The 20,771-nt window shown below is 47.1% G+C and overlaps 1 protein-coding gene across 1 annotated transcript; it reads right to left on the bottom strand.

The window, feature by feature from the left end:
- Window positions 1–2,134: 2,134 nt before the first annotated feature.
- On the bottom strand, window positions 2,135–7,883 carry LOC134539431 (V-type proton ATPase subunit S1-like). Its single transcript, XM_063381464.1, has one exon. The coding sequence runs from the start codon at window positions 7,881–7,883 to the stop codon at window positions 6,585–6,587; it is 1,299 nt and encodes a 432-aa protein (XP_063237534.1). The 3' UTR covers window positions 2,135–6,584.
- Between the last annotated feature and the right edge of the window lie 12,888 nt (window positions 7,884–20,771).

The raw sequence follows: 20,771 nt of genomic DNA, 5'->3' as shown, positions 1-20,771 counted from the left end.
TCTAGAGGTGTGAACTTTACTATAAAACTCAACCATCATGCATAAATACAGACTTATGAATTTGATTTGCACCCTATTAGTAGTCAAATTTTAATAGATGTAGACAACAATGAAACTACTATGTCCATGTGCTATTTTTGCAGAGATATATTTTTATTTAATTTTCACCTCTTGTAGCAGTCAAATTAAAAAAAAATTGAATAACATAATTCTGTTACTTTGTAATAGGTACCTCTCACTCAAGTTGATTCGAAGATGTGAAATTTACTTCATAAAACATAACTATCCCCATCCACACCCCTTCGCGGTGGAGTTCTTGGTTTGGAATCCGGATAAAAACGTAAGTTAAGAACTGTCTGTGTCGAGCTGCCCCCGCCGAGGTGAGCGCGGGAGACACGCAAGTGGTCCCGGCAGAGGCACCATGACCAGCGGGCACACGCGACTACGGCTCCATGTTCGTGACATACGGGGGGGGGGGGGGCGGCAAGGGTATTTTGCCCCCCCTCTCTGAAACCTTGGAGTGGGGGAAAACGGGGGCAAAGAAAGTGCTGTGTAATCAATTTTTAGATAATAAAACTGCTTAAATAGCACCATTTTTCACCTTGAAATAAAAATTTTCCCCGGGGAGGACCCCCCACTTCAATAGGGGGGATCAATGATTCTTTATAAAAAGGTATATTGCCCCCCCTTTGGAAATTTAGTTGTTGTGCCCCTGGTGACATACCCACTACACACTGAACTAAGTACACACTTGTTTACAAAAATACAATGTATGACCCATTTTCATTTCACCATCAAATGCAAACAAGTAATCAGAATGACACAAATGCTCAGTACCGTACCACACCGAGTCCTGTCATTGGCCTCGACTGAATCGTTTCATATATCCTGCAGACTGCCGTTTTTTTCGAACAAATTTTTTTTTCTGTGGAGACATTAGTATTTTTGACGGTAAAGGAAAAAAAGTAAAAACGAAATTCTTACTAATATATTACACTGATTTGTTGAAAAAATTTTGGGTTCATAAAAAAAAATCATGTATTGTAGTTTGTAACAACAAATTTTGTTAGAAAACTTAAAATTCAAAAAACACTGTACATCACTAAGATTGGTTATTCATTAGTATATTTTAAGACTTCTCTATGGCCAAGATGGTTGCACCAGGCCCATTATGTAGAGAATCCAACAGCTTAGCTCCATTTTCATGTATTGAGGCTCATTTTCAGGTCTTTCAAAGTAACATGAAGATAACATTTCAGTAGTTCACTCCTAAATTCTACACATTTTTTCTGTTTCCATAGCTATGGCAAAACTAATTGACAGAACTTTAAAAGAACCAACTGTTTTAAAAAATTTCTCTTGTTTTTTTTTCAGCATACACTCCACAGCATGGGAACAATGTAGAAGAATAAAACAGTTATCAGAGACTCGGATGCTGGGACTTCCTAAGGGACAGAGAACAGTGGGAATGGAGAGACCCGGGGTGATGAAAGAGCATGACCATCATGGTTATAACGAAGGATGTAGGTTGAAGTTGTTTGCAGACCGCTTGTTGCAAGAGGTGCTGGTATGGAAGACATCTGGACCTGTCGGGGCGCTGGTCGTTGCCACAAGACGAAGGTCGTCAGGTTCACGAGGAAAAGGAAGGTAATACAAGCTCCTGGAACTGTAACAGTGACATACCTCAAGACCTGGGCTTACACAAGCTACCAATATAAAATACTTCATTGGCTAACTTACTGTTGATAAAATACCCTCTTTGTAGTTAATTCAAAGTAGAAAATTGATATTCCCTACAACTGTAAAAATCATTCCATGAATACCATTACCACAATAACAATACAAAAAGAATTAATACAATGTATCCTACATGCTTTCACATTGAGAACGTGACTTGTGCTCTTTCAAGGGGCAGTATGTTAATACACACATTTTTCCTGTTAAGAATAGTACAACTATACCGGCAATACGAGCACAAATAACAAACAAGCATCCATGAATAAGAAGAAAAGGATTATTTTTATGATGTGGTGATAAACCATAAGTCTGAGCAGGGTAGACAACAAGATCTAGGACTGTACAATGGAAGAACAAAAGCCACACCATCTGATAAAGGTTATTTTAAACACACAAATGACCATAAAGCATTTATTTTAACACATTTTTTTTTTACTTTGACATGAAATTGAAGACAAAAATTTCACACAACACACAAACTAACATTCCCACTCTACAATGTTTAACACAGCCACAGTGTTGGATGTCGACAGGTACAGATGTCTCGGACATCTCCGGCTATAAACGCACATGTAGCACAGTAAGATACACCAAACATCCAACCTTCTCTTCCCATGCTGTATTTGTCCTAACATCGAGAATGAATATTGTGGCTAGTACATACACCTGCTGTTGAAAACATAATACTGAAAAATGGAATAGAGCCACATATACTACAAAGTACTACAATCAAATCACTCAACAAAGTAAAACATTGCAATTTGTCACTGATTTCTTACAGAACCTATTATGTACACATAAATATTCTCAATATGTTTTCTGACTAGGCGGAATTTCTGTTAACCTTCGACACATCACGTGGGGTCTTTCTGGACCCCACGAAAATGTTTCACTTCGTAGCATTCATATGTTTAGCCTGTGACTTATGTTATTTTAGGACATTTCTTTAAAATGTGTTTTAGGTGCTTTGTTCAAATTCTGGAAATGTTTGGTTTCAAAATATCTGTGTAATAAATATTTTAACTTTAAGTCTCTTTCACAGTGCACTTGGGGTCTTTTGTACCCCCACTCAAAGATAACTTATATCTAATGTATAAAATTAATTTTCAAAAAATTTATCTTTATATTATTGCTTGAGACAACGGAGCTAGAAATAACTCTACTGGCAGTTCCTAAATGAGTAAACAGATAGCGCTAATGGTATCCTCTTGGCGCATCAGCTATCGCAACTGCTCGGCAGTTGTATTTGTACCCATGAGTTTTGTTGCGTGGAGTGATTGTGTTACTAGTTTTGAACTATCATTATTTAGCGTTATATTTTACAAGTTGTGGAGACGTGATTATAAAATTGCATATTCTTTAGGAACAATATATTCCACGAAACATGAATCGTAAAAGAAGAATATAGAAAAACATAAAATATGGATGAAGAAATTATGTAAGTAGCAGTACAATTTTAGTGCGCATTTTATCATTCAAAATGATGGCCTAGGCTGCTTATATATTTTTTATTTTACGAGCAAAAGTTTACTAGTGCTTTCAATACATTTTATCAATAGGATGTGTTCGCTTTGGGCATCTTTGTCGTCGTGCCCTATAAAAGTTCAAAGCAGATGTAACAAAGTGAGCTTGTTTTGACTCATAGAGAAAGCGTCCATTTACACTCTACAATGTTTTTTTCAAGTGCCATTTGCTTTTCTCGGGCGGTGGATCGTTTTTGATGTTCTACGGTTTGAAACATTTCATACCTTTTTTGTATAGCCTACTAATTTTCACAGGCATGGGAAGTTCATAAAAAATCGTATTCTCTAGCTACATTGTGTTCAGTAATTTTTTTACAATAATAACGTTCAAACACTTCACTATTTACAATATCTGATGCAAACTCTGGAGGTTGTGTGTTTGCTCTCGGTCGTGTGCATTATAGTGGTTTTTGCAACTATCATTCCAGAAAATAGTTGAAGTTCCTCAATGTCCATATTTCCAATTCCATGCCCATAAATTTGTTGTTCTTTTATAACGCCAATGCTGTTTCTAGGAAAAATTCAAAATATAAATAAATTATTTTATATTATATATATATATATATATATATATATATATATATATATATATATATATATATATATTACACTTATATTGTACAGCATAAAAATAGCAATAAACAGACCAATAAAAATGTCCATCCCTGCATTCGAGTATTAGTAATAAATACAAGAAACTTGTTTTGGTATATTATACAATGCCACTTATTCCTTCCTTGCAAAAACTAAGATACTGTATTTTGTTCACAGTAACTATCTACAGTGGGCATCCGCTCACCTTGAAAATAAGGGTAAATGTTTTTGTTTATTTCAGAATTGAAGGCAAACGCCACTCCAGTGAAGAAGGAAGAAGTATATTACTAAAGATGTTGCAAGAGATAAGTGACAGTGAAAATATTTCAAGTTCAAGTGACAGTAATCCAACAACTGAAAATGAAAGTGATGCACTTGAAGATGAAGATTATCAAGATGATGCTTTACAAATATCAGATGATGACTCGGAAATAGAAAGTAACTTGTCTGGCCAGTATTACATAGCTAAAAATGGAATGAAATGGTTTAGGGATCCACCAACACAAAGGCAAACGTTGAAGCACAATATAGTTCGTGATAAACCTGGAGTGAAGTGTAATCGCCCGGGTTCAGTAAAAGAAGCATTTGGGACATTTGTGACACCAGAAATAGTCAGTACTATTGTAAGGGAAACTAATAGAGAAGCGGAACGAGTTATGAATGATTGTAATATATCAGATGCGAACACTGAACATAAAATATGGAAAGATACAAACGAAATGGAAATTGAGGCTTACATTGGACTATTGTTGTGTGCTGGTGTGTATCGTGCTAACAGAGAAGAGCTCAGTGAGCTATGGAATGAGGAACATGGCAGGCCAATATTCCGAGCTACTATGCCCTTGAAAAGATTCAAAGAGATAACAAAGATGATTCGTTTTGATAATAAGGCAACACGTGTGGCACGCCAACAGGAAGATAAACTTGCAGCTTTGCGTGAAATATGGGATACATTTGTACAGAAACTTTCAGAGTCATATGTACCTGGTTTTGACATGACAGTTGATGAACAGTTAGTTGGGTTTAGAGGAAAATGTCCTTTCCGTCAGTACATGAAGAGCAAACCAGCAAAATATGGCGTCAAAATTTGGTGGTTATGTGACTCTGATACATCTTTTCCGCTAAATGGCCAAATATATCTGGGCAAGCCCACACACGGTACGAGAGACCAAAACCAAGGCTCTAGGGTTGTCAATGAACTAGTCAGAAAATGGAAAAACAAAGGACGAAACATTGTTGCTGACAATTTTTTTACTAGTATTCCTTTGGTTCAACAGTTATTGAAAGAGAACACAACATTCGTGGGGACACTGCGTAAAAATAAGGTGGAAATTCCTAAGGAAATGTTGCCTCATAAATGTAGAGAAATCCATTCATCTGTATTTGGTTTTGCTGGTAATCTAACTATGGTGTCATATGTGCCTAAAAAATCCAGTTCAGTTATACTTATTTCGTCAATGCACCATTCCACAACTGTACAAGGAACTGAACAGAAGCCGGAGATAATAATGCACTACAATTCAAAGAAAGGAGGTGTAGATACACTGGACAAAATGGTGGCTACTTATAGTTGCAAACGTAACACAAGGCGCTGGCCACTTTTGTTATTTTATAATCTCCTGGATGTTGCTGGTATTGCATCACTTATCGTTTGGGTATTTTATAACCCTGAAGATTTTGGAAATGTAAAACACAAAAGGCGTCATTTTTTGTTACAACTGGGACGCCAGCTTGTTCATCCATACATAGAAAAAAGGCTGCAGAATGGTAAATGCATTCAGAAGGGTGTGAAAAGTGGCCTTCTTGCACTTGGCTACAAAAAGCAAACATCAAGTGAATATATTCCTACAAGTAACAAGAGAAAACGATGTCACTTGTGTCCAAGAACCAAAGATAAAAAAATTAAATCTGTGTGCAACTCCTGTGGATACAATGTATGCAGCTCGCATAGTGAAAACTTTGTCAAGTGTTCTAGCTGCGCTGCAGAGAGTGATTGAAAATTATATTGTGAATATAAAAATCGTTTTGTATGTCTGCAAATTAGACATACTATATAATTATGTGAGCATACATTTTCAAGAACAACAACATTGTGTGTTATAATGACATAAATATGTTATTTTGACAGGGACATTTCAAATGATTGAGAAATATGACTAAAAATGTAAAAATCATTAAAACTTTCTGTGGTTGTCCACATTCTTCCAAAGTGAAACATCTAAAATGTCGTAAAATATTATGAGTACAAATATGTAAATCACTACATGGCGTATTACATATATAAAATCTCAAATATTATTGGGGTCCTAAAAGACCCCATGTGCCCTAAAATGTTGTTGTAACGTGTAATTAGAACACTGGGTAGTGTAACATTAAAATAGATAATAAATACATGGCAATTTGTAACATTACAAGATATGTGCAACTTATATACATTTACCCACATTTTAAGTTGGGGTCTCAAAAGGCCCCAAGTGCACAGATATGTAACAAAACTAAGGTGATTTGTCGAAGGTTAATCAACAAATAAACACCAAACCATAACTCAGTCCTGAAGAAAACATTATTCTTCAGTTACATACAATATGGAACAATATTAGTGTTATCTGATACTGCTGATGGAAAATTAGCATCACATCATATATATATTACAACAATATGGCTTCAGAAAATTTTTAAATAAGTATCCTTCACCCACTACAACACACTAGGCATACAACGGAACTGTTCCTAGTCTGTAGCTGTTACAGTAATAGTTTTTCCTTTCGGATCATCAAACTGATCCATAGTTTTGATGTTCATGATCATGGACAACCCCCACATCATGATGAGAGCGAACAACGCAGTCACGAACAGACCAGACCAGATGGCACCGGTGAAGAACCACACGCAGTCGTACGCATCGCCAAACTCACGTTTCTGCAGGAACGGCTGAACCTGCAGATCTTTGAACACTATCGATATGTTTCCATTCGTGAACACGATGTCCTTGTTGCAATGGTAGGAGAAGTTGTAGGGCGCTACTATGTCTGTGGTCGTGTTGAGATTGACATCGCTGGCATCTGTGTCGCTCTTGTTCAGGAACACCACAGTCTTCAAGCTCCAATAACCACCCACAACTGGGAACTTTAAACGCAGCGTGATGCCGCCAGTGAAAGTGACGATCAGTTTCTGTTCGTCTGGTCGGTCGTCCGAAATAACCCTTTCAGGCGAGGACGAAAGGCTCATTACAACCTCTCCATACCGCTCTATGTACGGGGCCTCGGACGTGTACAGCATCAACTTGGTGTCATTTGAAACCCACAGTTTGCTCGTTGTGGTGTTGTCGTCTGCATCCACGAGCAAACGACGCACTCTACGAACAGAGGGCGACACTTCAGGCTCCACCCACGACGAGTGATGGCCCGTGTACATAACAAGAGGCGACACGCCCTTCTCGACAAAGTACGAGTAGGCATCGCATATTGTTTCATCGTGTCTTCTCAGGAGATCCGGCCTGTCTTCGTTAACCTTGGCATCGTCTAGTTTAACAATGACGACACTTGCTTCCGTTGGAACATTCGTTTTTTCAATGCTCTCGTCCTGCAAATGAATACTTCTGAACTCGTACCCGTCATTGCGCAAGTTCTTGATGGCTCTCAAAGGGGCGTGGACAGACGGGAAGAACTTAACAAGTTCTGCCGAGCTCGTCACATTCTCGAGACACGGAAAAGCAGTTTTACTTTCAAAATCACGCCAGCTAAAATCCTCCAAACTCAGACTTTCTTCTGTGAAAACAAGAATCAATGGTTTCTTGTTGGATGTCGTCTTCTTGATGTAATCGTATAAGTTATCAGAACTTACTTTCTCAAAAGCAGAACTACCATGATAATCACTTTTCCCAATACCTGAGCTCCAAAACAGAACTGGAAGATACTCTGCATTACAATAATTTAGACAAATCGCAACTAACACACAAGACTTCCAAAACGACATCTTGCTTACAATTTTCTGTCGACTGATCACATGACATAAGTCAAACAGGACCATTTCTGTTCTTGACCTACTTCCACAGAGTTGCACCTGAGAGCTACATTGTCATAGAACTTTAAAATACTACAAATATGATTTAGTAACAAATAAGTTTCCTAGTTCTGTTTATTATATATATTTAATAACTAGCGATGTAATAATGCATAGAAAACACATTCGGTACAATCACAATACTTTTTTTACAACACTCATTAATCTCTGGTATTGAATAATATTGATTTAGACGAAAACATCTCGCACAGGCTGTTATGCTTTATCGTCACCTCGCCAGGGCGTGTAAGGGGCAATGTGTAGAATACTGTCTGCTCGGGGAGGGGGAAGAAGGGATTGGTAAGAGGGTGAAATACAAAGTCCATCTGAGATGATTACTGAGTTGGGTGGTGAGCATTACAATGGTAGAGGAGGGTGGAATGGTAGGTCAGGAAGTTAAAGGTGATAAAGGGAGGGGCCAGAGAGAGGCTGGGAATGGTGGGGACTTGGGTGCAAAGAAGTGGGAATAGAGATCATGGGTGGAAGCTCAGAGGGCATAAAAGCGAATGAAAAGAGGGGGGCATTAATTTCTAATGAGGACTGGGAGAGAAAGGAATTGGCTAGAGGTAGGAAAGCTGGTGGTGAGAGATACAAGGTGCAAGAGGGGGAAATTGAAGTTGAGGGGAAAGGAGTGAGTGCCACTGGTGAAATTCCAAAGTCAAGTGTACTGATTAAATAAAAAAAATGTTCAAGTGAACAGTTGTATGGTGTCAGTTGTAACCCTTCAATAAAATAGGCGAGCCACATCGACACTAGGAATTCACTGGCGAGTCTGCGCGTTCATCATCAAAGTATAGTCGAGGTGATTAACCTTTAAACAGTTAGCTCGCTGAGATGGTGGGTGAGTTAGAAAGTAATGAGTTCAATTATTTAAGGTTTAACGAACCAAGATTAGCATTGCATTCTGAGGGAAACAAGAAAACTCTAACTACCATTGTGTAGCTATCTTAATTAACAAAGTGCAGTGAGAAGTTAGAAGCAGTAATAATCACCCTTAGGTAGAATATAGTTTACTATGAAAGTTCATGGCAGTTAACAAACAGTATTGTCAAAGCTTGCAAGGTATAGAGATTTTGCAGCAAGGAATCAAATAACATAAGGTTTCGGTCCAATAATATGTATTATTTGCAGTGTGCCTGTCAGGCATAGTGTTAATCTTAACAATGCTCTGTACCTATTTAGGTTGGTCAACTGCCATTATGATGATGAACCCACAAAAGATTGTGATTTGACTGGTCATGTGTGATGATATTTGAAGTGTAATAAATATGTTAGTGTTTTATTTGCTGAATTATCATGTACATTTGCAGTATCCCTTTGATCATTAGTTCAATGGGGGAGATTGGGGAAAATGGAGAGCAAAATGTGACGTCGACCCAGAGGCCACCCTAGCTCCTACAGGCCGTTATGGCGCGTCACCGCCTTCTTCTGTGCGCGGGCGTGTGCGGGAGCCAGTGGTGCCACCTTCATTAAATCAGTGTCCCTCCGACGTAGTTTTTTTTATGTATATTTTCTTTTCTTTCAGCAGGACATAATTTTTATTGTAAAAACTATAATATCATCCATCATGTATAATTTAAATTAGAAGGGTAAATAACATGTATTTTAATATGCACGGGGTGAACAAGTCGCGGGTTCCCGTCCACGAGGACGTGAGATGCTGCACGAGACGCGCGCGGGGAGGGGGTCGGCGCGAGCAGAGGGAGTCGCGTCTGGAGAACCGCGGAGGAGTGACGTGTCGGCCGCGAGCTCTCGCCAAGACGAGTGAAACGGGTGAGCATAGAGGCCTCCGGGCTTAACGTCAGTGACGCGGGGAATAGATCAGCAACAGTCTTCGAGTCGTGTCAGGCAGTTCGAAACTTTGGAGATTAGTATGTAAACTATTGCCAAGGGGTCGCCTTATTGTAAATAGTTTAGTTTTCTTTTTATTAGTGTTTCATAATTTTTTCCTTTCCTCTCGTATGTATGTATATATATATATATCTTTATTCGCTTGTATAGTCATGCATTGCCTAGGATAAAATAGTACCATTGTGTCATGGACGAGACCTCGCCATTTTAATGGGACATTTCAGAAACTGTGTCCGCAGGTAGTGCTTGCCTGAATTCGCTATAGGACAGGAAATCAAAGCCCTGCCGGTTTGGGACAAACGCCATCGGTTAGCGCCGCGACGCCGGCGCCTACTACTTCCCATAGGCGGCCGTGTAAGGGGAAATTCTCGTGTAGTCAGGCCTCACCTAAGAACGGTCGTAGGCGGGAACTGCGATAGCCCCGTGCCAGTGCAAATAGTGGCCAATAAAAAGAGTGAGTGCCACGAAACCCTATGTAGTTTCATTATTAGCAGGCTAGATCCTCTTAACTGCCACGCGGCCCGAAACCCACCCCCAACTGAGCTAGCCCAAGAACCTACACAACCAATAAGGGGATCAGCCCGCTCGACGACAAGTGGCCCCCAACTAGGTGGCAACGCATTCTCAAACTTTCAAATTTTCAAAACTTTCAATTTTTTTTAAAAACTTTCAAACTTTCGAAATTTTGTCTCAAAGGGCGTAATTTGGCAAAGTGCGGGTTGCCAAGAACACGGACAAAGTGGGCGGAAAGGACATCACGGACATTATATGGACTGGAGTAGCGTGCGACGTAGCGCGAGTTGCGTCACGCGAACGGCGCGGGAGCTGCCTGGCGCGGCGGAGCGGCGGAAGCAGGCGGAAGGAGCGGCGCGGGAAAGAGATAAGGAGACGCATCCACGCCGGGATCAGGTTCACGCGGGAGAGAGATAAGGCGGCGCGACCCACGCCGGGCTCGAATTCGCGCGGTATCGCGCTGCGGCTTATCGCGCGCCGAGAGGCGAGTTCGCCGACCGAGCCGAGAAGGATCGGATAACCAAGTGAAGCCGGGTGACGACCGGAAAAATGGAGGGACCGGATGAGACAAAGGCGAGGGTGATGGACACGTGTGTGGGGTGTGGACTTCCGTTCAGGGGGAGACACGGACAGGACCTTTCGTGCGAATGCCCATGGGGACTAGCGGACGTGAAGAGTAGCGGGGAGAGTAATGACAGACAATCGGGGAGTCATTTACCGGGTCACCGCGACGAGGGCGTTAGAGAGCCCATAGGTCATGGTCATCCGAGTATAGTGATGCGAGTGGTCGAGGTGGCTAGCCCATTACCGGAGTTTGCGGGAGAACCGCACGAAGATCCGAGTGCGTTTGTAGCCGCGTGTGTGGACAGGCTTAGGGGAGTGCCACGAAGGGACTGGGTGACGAGAGTGTGTGGCCAGTTACGGGGCCGGGCGGCGAAATGGTGGACGGACACGGGGGACTATCTATCCGAGTGGGGAGAATTCGAGCGAGCACTAGAGAGGCGGTTCAACGGACCACTGGCACGAGCCGAGTGTCAGCGACAACTTTACAGTGTACCACAGGCCGCAGGGGAGAGCGCCGAATCATTTATCTATAGGAAGGTGCGGTTGCACCGGCGAGTGGGGCCGGAGAGAACAGTGAGCGAGGTCATGCCCGTAATATGCGAACAGTTGTTGCCGTCGCTACGCCCTTTTCTGCGACGGGCCGTGGACCTAGAGGTATCCGAGTTCGTGGAGCTGGCCCGGGAGACTGAAATGGACTTGGCAGCAAGTAGGAGGGAACTCTGGGCAAGAGAGTCACGACGGGAGCCTAGGATGACACCAGTGATGTCACAAGAGACTGTGACACCCGAGGACGCAATGACATTGGTCCGATACAGGGGCGGGGCCACACCACAAGGGCAGAGGACGACAGGGGGACCCACACGGGAGACCAGAACACGGTCAGAGGAGCGGAGTACGAATCAGCGGACGAGTGACAACCGTCCACCCAGGTGTCAGTATTGCCGCAGCCCGGAGTATCACTGGCACGCGGAGTGTCCAACCAAGGCGGAGTTGTGGAGGAAGATGGAAAGGGAAGGACGCCATCCGGGAAACGGACAATAGGGGGCAGGGACAGAGTCGGCCACTGCCTCCTAGATACGAACCCGGACAACATGACAGAAAAGACCTCACCGAGCCCGAGAACGAGTCAGCCCAACGACGCCCGCCATGACACCAGCCACAGGGACGAGAGGAACACAGGGACGTCGCCCGCCAAAAGTGACAGCCCCACTGGGCAGCTCGGAAGAGACACGAGGGACCACGGGAACCGCAGCATGGACGCCACAGCAGACGGGGGAGCCAGTAGCAGTCCAACAGCAGGGGACAGGTCACCACCAGAGGAGCAGGGGGCTCCTCCAGCACAGCTGGGACAGCTGGGCACGGACCAGGCGGCGCTGCTCCGGGTGCCAGTGCTCCTGAACGGCCGTCCCGTCCACGCGTTGGTGGACACGGCGGCGACCCACTCTTTTGTCTCCGCCCACCTGGTGCCGGACGAGGACTTGGAGCCACACGAGGACGAGGTGCAACTGGCAACGGAGGGGACAAGCGCGTCCACGTCTGGACGCGCACAGGTAACCATCGGTGTTCGTGACTTATTCAGTCGGACTAGCGCCCTGGTGATGCGTGGACTGCGGGAGGAGTTGATCCTGGGCCTGCCTTGGCTGGTCCAGGAGGACGCCGCCATTGACATCAAGGACAGTAAGTTGCACGTGGGCCGTCAGGGGCGCCGAACGCTGTACGGCGTGGGCCGGGCGGGCCCTGTTCCTCCCTCACCACAGATCCAGCTGGCAGACCTCACTCATGACGTGCCACCAAATTACACAGGGTTGTTCGAGGGCGTGTTGTCGCAGCAACCGTTAGTGTTCGCGGCCACAGACATGCTGCGGCGGACAACGGTGACGGAACATGCCATCCCTACAAAGCCACACAGTCCCATATACGTAAAGCCGCGGGAGTTTGGACTCAAAGACCGTCAGGTAGTGCAGGAACAGATAACCGAAATGCTCCAGAACGGAGTAATAGAAGCTAGTGAATCTCCGTACAATAGCCAAATCGTCATGGCTAAGAAGAAGGACGGGACCTTGAGGTTCTGTGTGAACTTCAAACCCGTGAACTCTGTCACCATACCCGCCCCACCACCACTGATAAACATTGCAGACGCGTTGGCAGGCTTGGGGGACGCCCGTATATTTACGTCACTTGATCTAAGGTCCGGGTATTGGCAAGTCCCCGTCAGGCAGGAAGACCGTCCTAAGACCGCGTTTACGGCCCCGGACGGACGCAGGTTTCAGTTCCGAGCCATGCCGTTCGGGCTGATGGACGCCCCCTCGACATTCCAGGCCATGATGGTCCGCGTCCTGGATGGGTTCGTGGGCGACTTCGTCACGGCCTATCTGGACGACGTGATCGTCTGGTCACGGACGTGGGAGGACCATGCGCATCACCTGGCATTGGTCCTCGAACGGCTGGCCAGACACGGGCTGACCTGCGCCCCGCACAAGTGCCATATCGGGGCAACGGAGATCAGATTCCTGGGGCATGTCGTCAGTGAGAAGGGGTGCCGCCCTCTCCCGGAGCACCTGGACCTGATCGCGTCCAAGGCGGCTCCACAGACGAGAAAACAGCTGCAAAGACTCATGGGGCTCCTGAACTGGCTGCGGTCCTTCATACCGGACTTCGCAGCGGTGACGGCCCCCATGACGGACTTGCTATCCCCCAAAACAAAATACAGGTGGACCGCGGAGGCCGACCGCGCCCTGGCTACTGTCAAGCGCTTGTTCAAGGACAGTCACACCCTCGCACGGCTGGTGCCGGGCGAACCCCTGTACCTACAAACGGACGCGAGTCAAGTAGGTATGGGGGCCGTGTTGTACCAGGTCGGACCCAATGGCGAGCGACGCGTGATGGAGTATTCCAGTGCCAAATTCGGGCCGGCCGCCCGGAACTACGATGTGAATGAACAGGAGTGCTTGGCAGTGGTGTGGGCTGTCAAGCGGTACCAACACCATCTGGAAGGGCGGGAGTTTACTCTTAGGACGGACAATCAGTGTTTAAAATGGTTGAACTCGATGCAAGGGAGGAAGAGTAAATTTACCCGGTGGGCTGTGACCCTCCAAAACTTTGCATTCACAGTGGAACACGTGCCAGGGAGGACTAACCAACTTGCCGATGAATTGTCACGACATCCTAACCCAGAGGACATCTTTGAGGACGAGGGCACGTGGGACGATCTGCTTCCTCCGTCAGGGCGCGCACCCGTCACGGGAGACCAGATGGGGCCCGCGGCATTGTACGCGGTAACACAGGAGGAACCAGTCACTGAACCCGAGGCAGTGGACACTCTCTCCCAGCTGATTAGCGCCGTGCAGCGGGTTCAGCGGGGGGACGACGTCTCGAAGGCCGCCGTGGAGGCGTGCGGGAACCAGGTGGTACCGGATCAGCGCTGCGTGGACGGGGTCCTGCAGACGCGGGTGCCGGGAGGTGGGGATGCTTGGCGAACTCACGCCCCGAAGGGGGCCCGCGCGGCCATACTGGGTTATTTCCATGACCACCAGCTAGCAGGCCACCCCGGGGCCGAACAAACCGCGGAGGCAATCAGGGTCTCCTTCCACTGGCCCGGCATGGGACACGATGTCCGGGAATACGTCCGACGCTGCCACACTTGCCAGCAGCGCAAGGCCCGGAGGACAGACGGCGAGGAGCAACAGCGACCTCGCCGCCCGCAACACCCATTCCACACACTAGCTCTAGATATCATGGGGCCCTATCCCCGCAGCAGCAAAGGCAAGCGCTTCCTTGTAGTACTAACAGACCTGTTTACCAGATGGGTCGAGGCCTATCCGGTCTCCAACGTCCGGTCGGGAACGTTGATAGCGCTGATCGACGGAGAGGTAGCCCCTCGCTTCGGGTACCCAGCGGTGCTCCTATCGGACAACGGATGTCAGTTCACGGGAGCCCGCTGGAAACAGGCCTGCAGAAGGTGGGGGGTGAGCCACCACACGACGCCGACGTATCACCCGAGGGCCAACCCAACCGAGAGACGGAACCAAGAGATAAAGGCTCAGCTCCGTCTCCGGTTGGGAGAGGACCATTCAAAATGGGATACCCATTTGCCGAACCTCTTATACTGTCTGAGGCGTCGTACGAGTGCCGCCACGGGTTACTCGCCGGCAGAGCTGGTCATGGGGCGGAACCTGGCGCTGCCAGGAGAATGCCGGGTAGAGGCGGCAGCCACAGAAGCCGGATGGGGCGAATGTCTCAATACCGAGCTGACCAGAATGCAGGAGAGGGCTAGGCGGAGACAGGAGGCCTATCTACAGCAGACGACACCACAGTCCACTAGACCCCCCCCTACTCTGAACCCCGGGGACCAAGTGTACGTCCGACAGCATCCTCTGTCGTCAAGGGCAAAGAACTTTTGTGCAGGTCTAGCCCCGAAATGGGCGGGCCCCAGGACCGTTCTGCGACAGGCGGGGGCCACATCGTACTTAATACGTACACCAAGCGGGAGGCCCGCAAAAATTCACAGAGACCAACTGCGCCTAGCCGCGGGGGAGAGACAAGCTCCAAGGGACACGGACAGGGGAGAGGGGTCTGCCTCTACACCAGTCACCGACGCAAACCAAGCCAGCCGTGACATGGACGGAAGGTGGGACGAGGACATGGCGGGACAGAAAGAACAAGGAGACGTGACAGAGACGCGACCGGCAGCCGACACAGGGGCAGCCATGAAAGGAACGGAGACAGGAGGGGCAGAAGAGAGCGTAATGGAACCAGCCAGGACATTTGGGGAACCAGACGAAACGACCGCCGACACAAACGTGATCCAGTTCATCACGGAACCGGACACGGACGGGGAGGACGAGGAGGGGAAAGACCCAGACACCCCTCTCTGGCCCCTCAATACGAGTCTGGCGGACTCGTCGTTCATTATGACCGTCACCGAACCAGACTCAGATACAGAACGGGGGGACACAGAGGGGATGGAGGAAGAACTGATGGGGGTCCTGACAGGTGAACCAGGATCTTCGGGGTGGTCTGCCATCCCAACCACGAGGATGGGGGGAAAGGGCAGGACATTAGACCCCAACTGTTCGCTCAGCCCCTCAATTTCCAGAAGCGAATCTGGGGAAAACTCCCGACCTAGGAGGATACGGCGGGTACCCACCTACTTACGGGAATTTCAGTGCAATAACCTACCAAAGGCAAGCCACCACACTAACACAGGATCCCGACTCAGTGTCATGAGTTTACTGCCACCCTTCGCGAGACACCCGCACACGATACACACCAGAGGCCAAGACACTTCCTACCCTCTCGTTTCTACGATCAACGAGTGCAACGGCAGATGCGATTAAGAGACGTTGACGCGCATAATGGCCTTGTGGGAGGGGGGGGCATTTGACGTCGACCCAGAGGCCACCCTAGCTCCTACAGGCCGTTATGGCGCGTCACCGCCTTCTTCTGTGCGCGGGCGTGTGCGGGAGCCAGTGGTGCCACCTTCATTAAATCAGTGTCCCTCCGACGTAGTTTTTTTTATGTATATTTTCTTTTCTTTCAGCAGGACATAATTTTTATTGTAAAAACTATAATATCATCCATCATGTATAATTTAAATTAGAAGGGTAAATAACATGTATTTTAATATGCACGGGGTGAACAAGTCGCGGGTTCCCGTCCACGAGGACGTGAGATGCTGCACGAGACGCGCGCGGGGAGGGGGTCGGCGCGAGCAGAGGGAGTCGCGTCTGGAGAACCGCGGAGGAGTGACGTGTCGGCCGCGAGCTCTCGCCAAGACGAGTGAAACGGGTGAGCATAGAGGCCTCCGGGCTTAACGTCAGTGACGCGGGGAATAGATCAGCAACAGTCTTCGAGTCGTGTCAGGCAGTTCGAAACTTTGGAGATTAGTATGTAAACTATTGCCAAGGGGTCGCCTTATTGTAAATAGTTTAGTTTTCTTTTTATTAGTGTTTCATAATTTTTTCCTTTCCTCTCGTATGTATGTATATATATATATATCTTTATTCGCTTGTATAGTCATGCATTGCCTAGGATAAAATAGTACCATTGTGTCATGGACGAGACCTCGCCATTTTAATGGGACATTTCAGAAACTGTGTCCGCAGGTAGTGCTTGCCTGAATTCGCTATAGGACAGGAAATCAAAGCCCTGCCGGTTTGGGACAAACGCCATCGGTTAGCGCCGCGACGCCGGCGCCTACTACTTCCCATAGGCGGCCGTGTAAGGGGAAATTCTCGTGTAGTCAGGCCTCACCTAAGAACGGTCGTAGGCGGGAACTGCGATAGCCCCGTGCCAGTGCAAATAGTGGCCAATAAAAAGAGTGAGTGCCACGAAACCCTATGTAGTTTCATTATTAGCAGGCTAGATCCTCTTAACTGCCACGCGGCCCGAAACCCACCCCCAACTGAGCTAGCCCAAGAACCTACACAACCAATAAGGGGATCAGCCCGCTCGACGACAAATGTGTCTGCCTGTGTAAAGGAGGGAGAAGGTGACTGAGGAGCAAGAGTAAACGCGAGGAAATAGGGTTCGGTGTTAACAATGATGTTGTTGAATGTTTTGGCTAATGGCCTGAACGATGGAACATTTTATGTTGTTTGTAACCAATCACTTTGAGAAACACCTAAGTTATTTGAGCCAATAGCTGCAGAGCATGGCACAGCGTTACCGCCCTCCTCCAAGCAGTGAATACATTTATTATAAAATTAAGGTGCATAAAAATACTAAAGTAAACTAAACAACAATGGATAACATAATTAAGAACTAAAACCAACCCCAAAGTCATAGAAGGATATGTTCACTGCATTGTACAAAATACACTAGAATGCACTGATGTTGAAGAGTGATGTTCCATAGTGGTTGCAAAGGATAATTATGGCAATTAGGTTGCTTATCAAAAAAAAATATTTAGGAACCGAATATTACACTGTGACATTGTACCGACCATGGCCTCTAAGCCTGTGCTCCGCACCGCTAGTACCCGATCCCATTTCCGGAGGGCACCCCCAGGCCAGCAGGAATGAGTCAGGCGAGCGCCTCGGGCGTGACCCCAATAGACGTACAGAAACTTAAGGGCACGGAACCCCGGAGGCTCGAACCCATAAAACAATTAAGGTAAAAGCCATTAGGACAAAATTACTAATTACCAGACATTAAACAATTGCGTCGTAGCCACTCCGTGCGAGCACCGCATGCACGGAACAGACAACAAACCTCATTAACATTCACTGCGGCCACTGGCCTTAATTAAAGTGCCCGTGACAATGATCAAGTCGGATTAGGAGAAATCCCTCTAAAACAATTCACAGTGAGACAATATGTTAATAAATTTACAGTCGCCAATCTGATGCCACAATTCGAATAATTAAATGGTACTCTAAAACAATTGTTTAGCCTTAAGAACCCAATAACCAGGTGCTACCTTTTAATTGGGCACCTGGAATGTGTTTTTGGCTTATAATAGAGTAAATTAATTTAATAAAAGTTGACGTCGTCTGGCCGACGACCACCCCAGAGCCCGACCTGCACCCGCCAGTATACGCTCCCGCTAACGGAACACACCCCTGGCCATGGCCCACCCGAGTCAGGCGACCCGAACAGCAATCAAAGACAAAGCCGCGGAAACCTGAGTAGACAAGAGAAGAACCGTACCCATTCCTCCTAAAACATTAAATTAGGATTTTAGCGACAATAAAATCTCTTCCAGACACACCCGTTTGGAGTCTAGCGTAATGAGGTCACGCCTGGCGCGAGAGAGGCCGAGCCTCCCTCGGACGCCATGCCAGTTCGGCAGTTCAGCGCAGCTCACGGACCGGGGCGGACCTACGTCCCACGGAGAGGCAACATCCTTTGTCTACATCGAAAGTAACGTCCGGTAAATATAGTCACTAATTAACAGAACCCCTTTTATTACTTAACCTCTCCGTGAGTACCCGGTCCCTTTTTTCGGTCCAGGACCTAATCCGGCCGCATCAATTTAAAGACACCCCGCACCACACTTGGTCAGCGGGGCTGCTCTTCAGTATACGGCACGGGCCGCCTCCCGCAACTTACAGAACTTTATTTAAGGTCACGCGCACGGCGCTGACCACAAACCCGCAAGGGAACTTGGACAAACTTAATTGCGGTGCGTGTTTTACCACAGTGGGCACAACACCCGCGCCGAGACATTTGCATACAGGATTGGCCGTCTCCAATCGTCCACCCCCTTAATTCAGTGTATTTTTGTATCCCGTATTTTGTATTGCTAACTTACGTTACCCGAGTAACGAGTGCCACGTAACTTGTGCGCGCCCCCTTAATTCAGTGTATTTTTGTGTCCCGTACTTTGTATTGCTAACTTACGTTACCCGAGTAACGAGTGCCACGTAATTTGTGCGCGCCCCCTTAATTCAGTGTATTTTTGTGTCCCGTACTTTGTATTGCTAACTTACGTTACCCGAGTAACGAGTGCAACGTAACTTGTGCGCACCCCCTTAATTCAGTGTATTTTGTGTCCCGCCTTTGTGTTACGAAATTACGTTACCTGTGTAACCGGTGAGACGTATGAGACGTAACAGCGTCCGAGGCCACGTAACGCGGAACACAAACCATACGGCGCCACGGAATAACGAGTAAACCCCCCCCCGGGGACCTATGTAGAGTGTTGTATTGTGTACGACTCGTTCCTATGAATAAAAGGTACGACACCACCACCTCAACTCCACGCCTCTTATTTAAAATCATCTCACGCAACACCGCCGCCGGCCCTAGTGGGCCACGCAGGGGCACATACATCCACGACCCCCAAACTCACGACTAGAACCGAGCTAGTCTGGCGCCCACCCGGACAATACGTAGCAAGAACCGCCTTTTCCCACTAGGAGCCACACCGGGACTCGAGCCCGAGACCCCGGACGACGGCAAAGTTTTTGGTGCCGACTCTCAAAGGAGGAGAAAGTTTCCCTCCCTTGCGAGGCGGCCATGTTCGGCAGTCTTCAACCACTCTGCGCCGGGTCAAGACGTGTGTCCGTGAGCAGCCTTTCACTTTGTTTCACTGATCGGTCATTCTGCAGTCATTTTAATACCTAAACCTTTTCTTTTATTTCCTAGCTGCTCACATCGACTCGGCGTTTATTTTGTGGGCCCGGGCTTATCCCGACCGCCTTCGTTAGTGGTTCCACACCGCGTCGCGGACCACGCTACGTATGGCACGCTTTCGATAAACTGCCGCGCATACGCCTGCCGGCTGCAACCACAAGTAAGTGTAATTTAAGGTCACGCTCACTGAGCCACCCTAAGACTTTCAGTACTAGCCGTCTCCAGAACACTTGTAACCGCGTCCCGCGAGACTGCCGCGGCGAGTTCATTGTGTGATATAAGTGTCGTGTTTTGTTCTGTAAGTAACATATGTTCATGTAACTGTACAATGGCTCAGACGCTGCATAGCACATTCGTGTAGTGTTTGTAGCAGTTCTGCCACAGCGTAGAGTACGCATAGGGAGTACCGCGTACCCATGCGTACACGGGAAAAGTCTGATAATTAAACGTAAATCAACATAACTGGTGTTGCTTACAATTATTTCGCGCCACCCCGTCCTCCACACGGCCGAGCGGCCTCAGGGGATTTCAGGGTAGACTTCAAGCCGTGTACCTGGCGAGGCACACAGGGGCAGAGTACCCATGACCCACCATCAACGGCCTAGTGTCTCACTAGCTTGGCGCCCCCCGGACAACAGCAGCACTGCGACGCCCGTAATGCCTGTCAGGTACTTCCCGGGCCTTCTACAGAGGCTGGGTGATGGCACTAAACACATAATTGCCCTATATTAATAGCTGTATTACATACAAATGGCTAAAGGCCCAGAAATGCTGCAATTAATAATAATAATTAGTTCAATGATAACATTACATGACACACTCAGGTGATGGTAAGAATTGATTATGGCC

This window comes from Bacillus rossius, chromosome 15 (assembly GCF_032445375.1).
Source record: "Bacillus rossius redtenbacheri isolate Brsri chromosome 15, Brsri_v3, whole genome shotgun sequence".
In the NCBI taxonomy this organism is placed as follows: Eukaryota; Metazoa; Arthropoda; class Insecta; order Phasmatodea; family Bacillidae; genus Bacillus; species Bacillus rossius.
The sequence above is the reverse complement of the archived record's forward strand: the minus strand, read 5'-3'. Positions and strand labels throughout refer to the sequence as shown.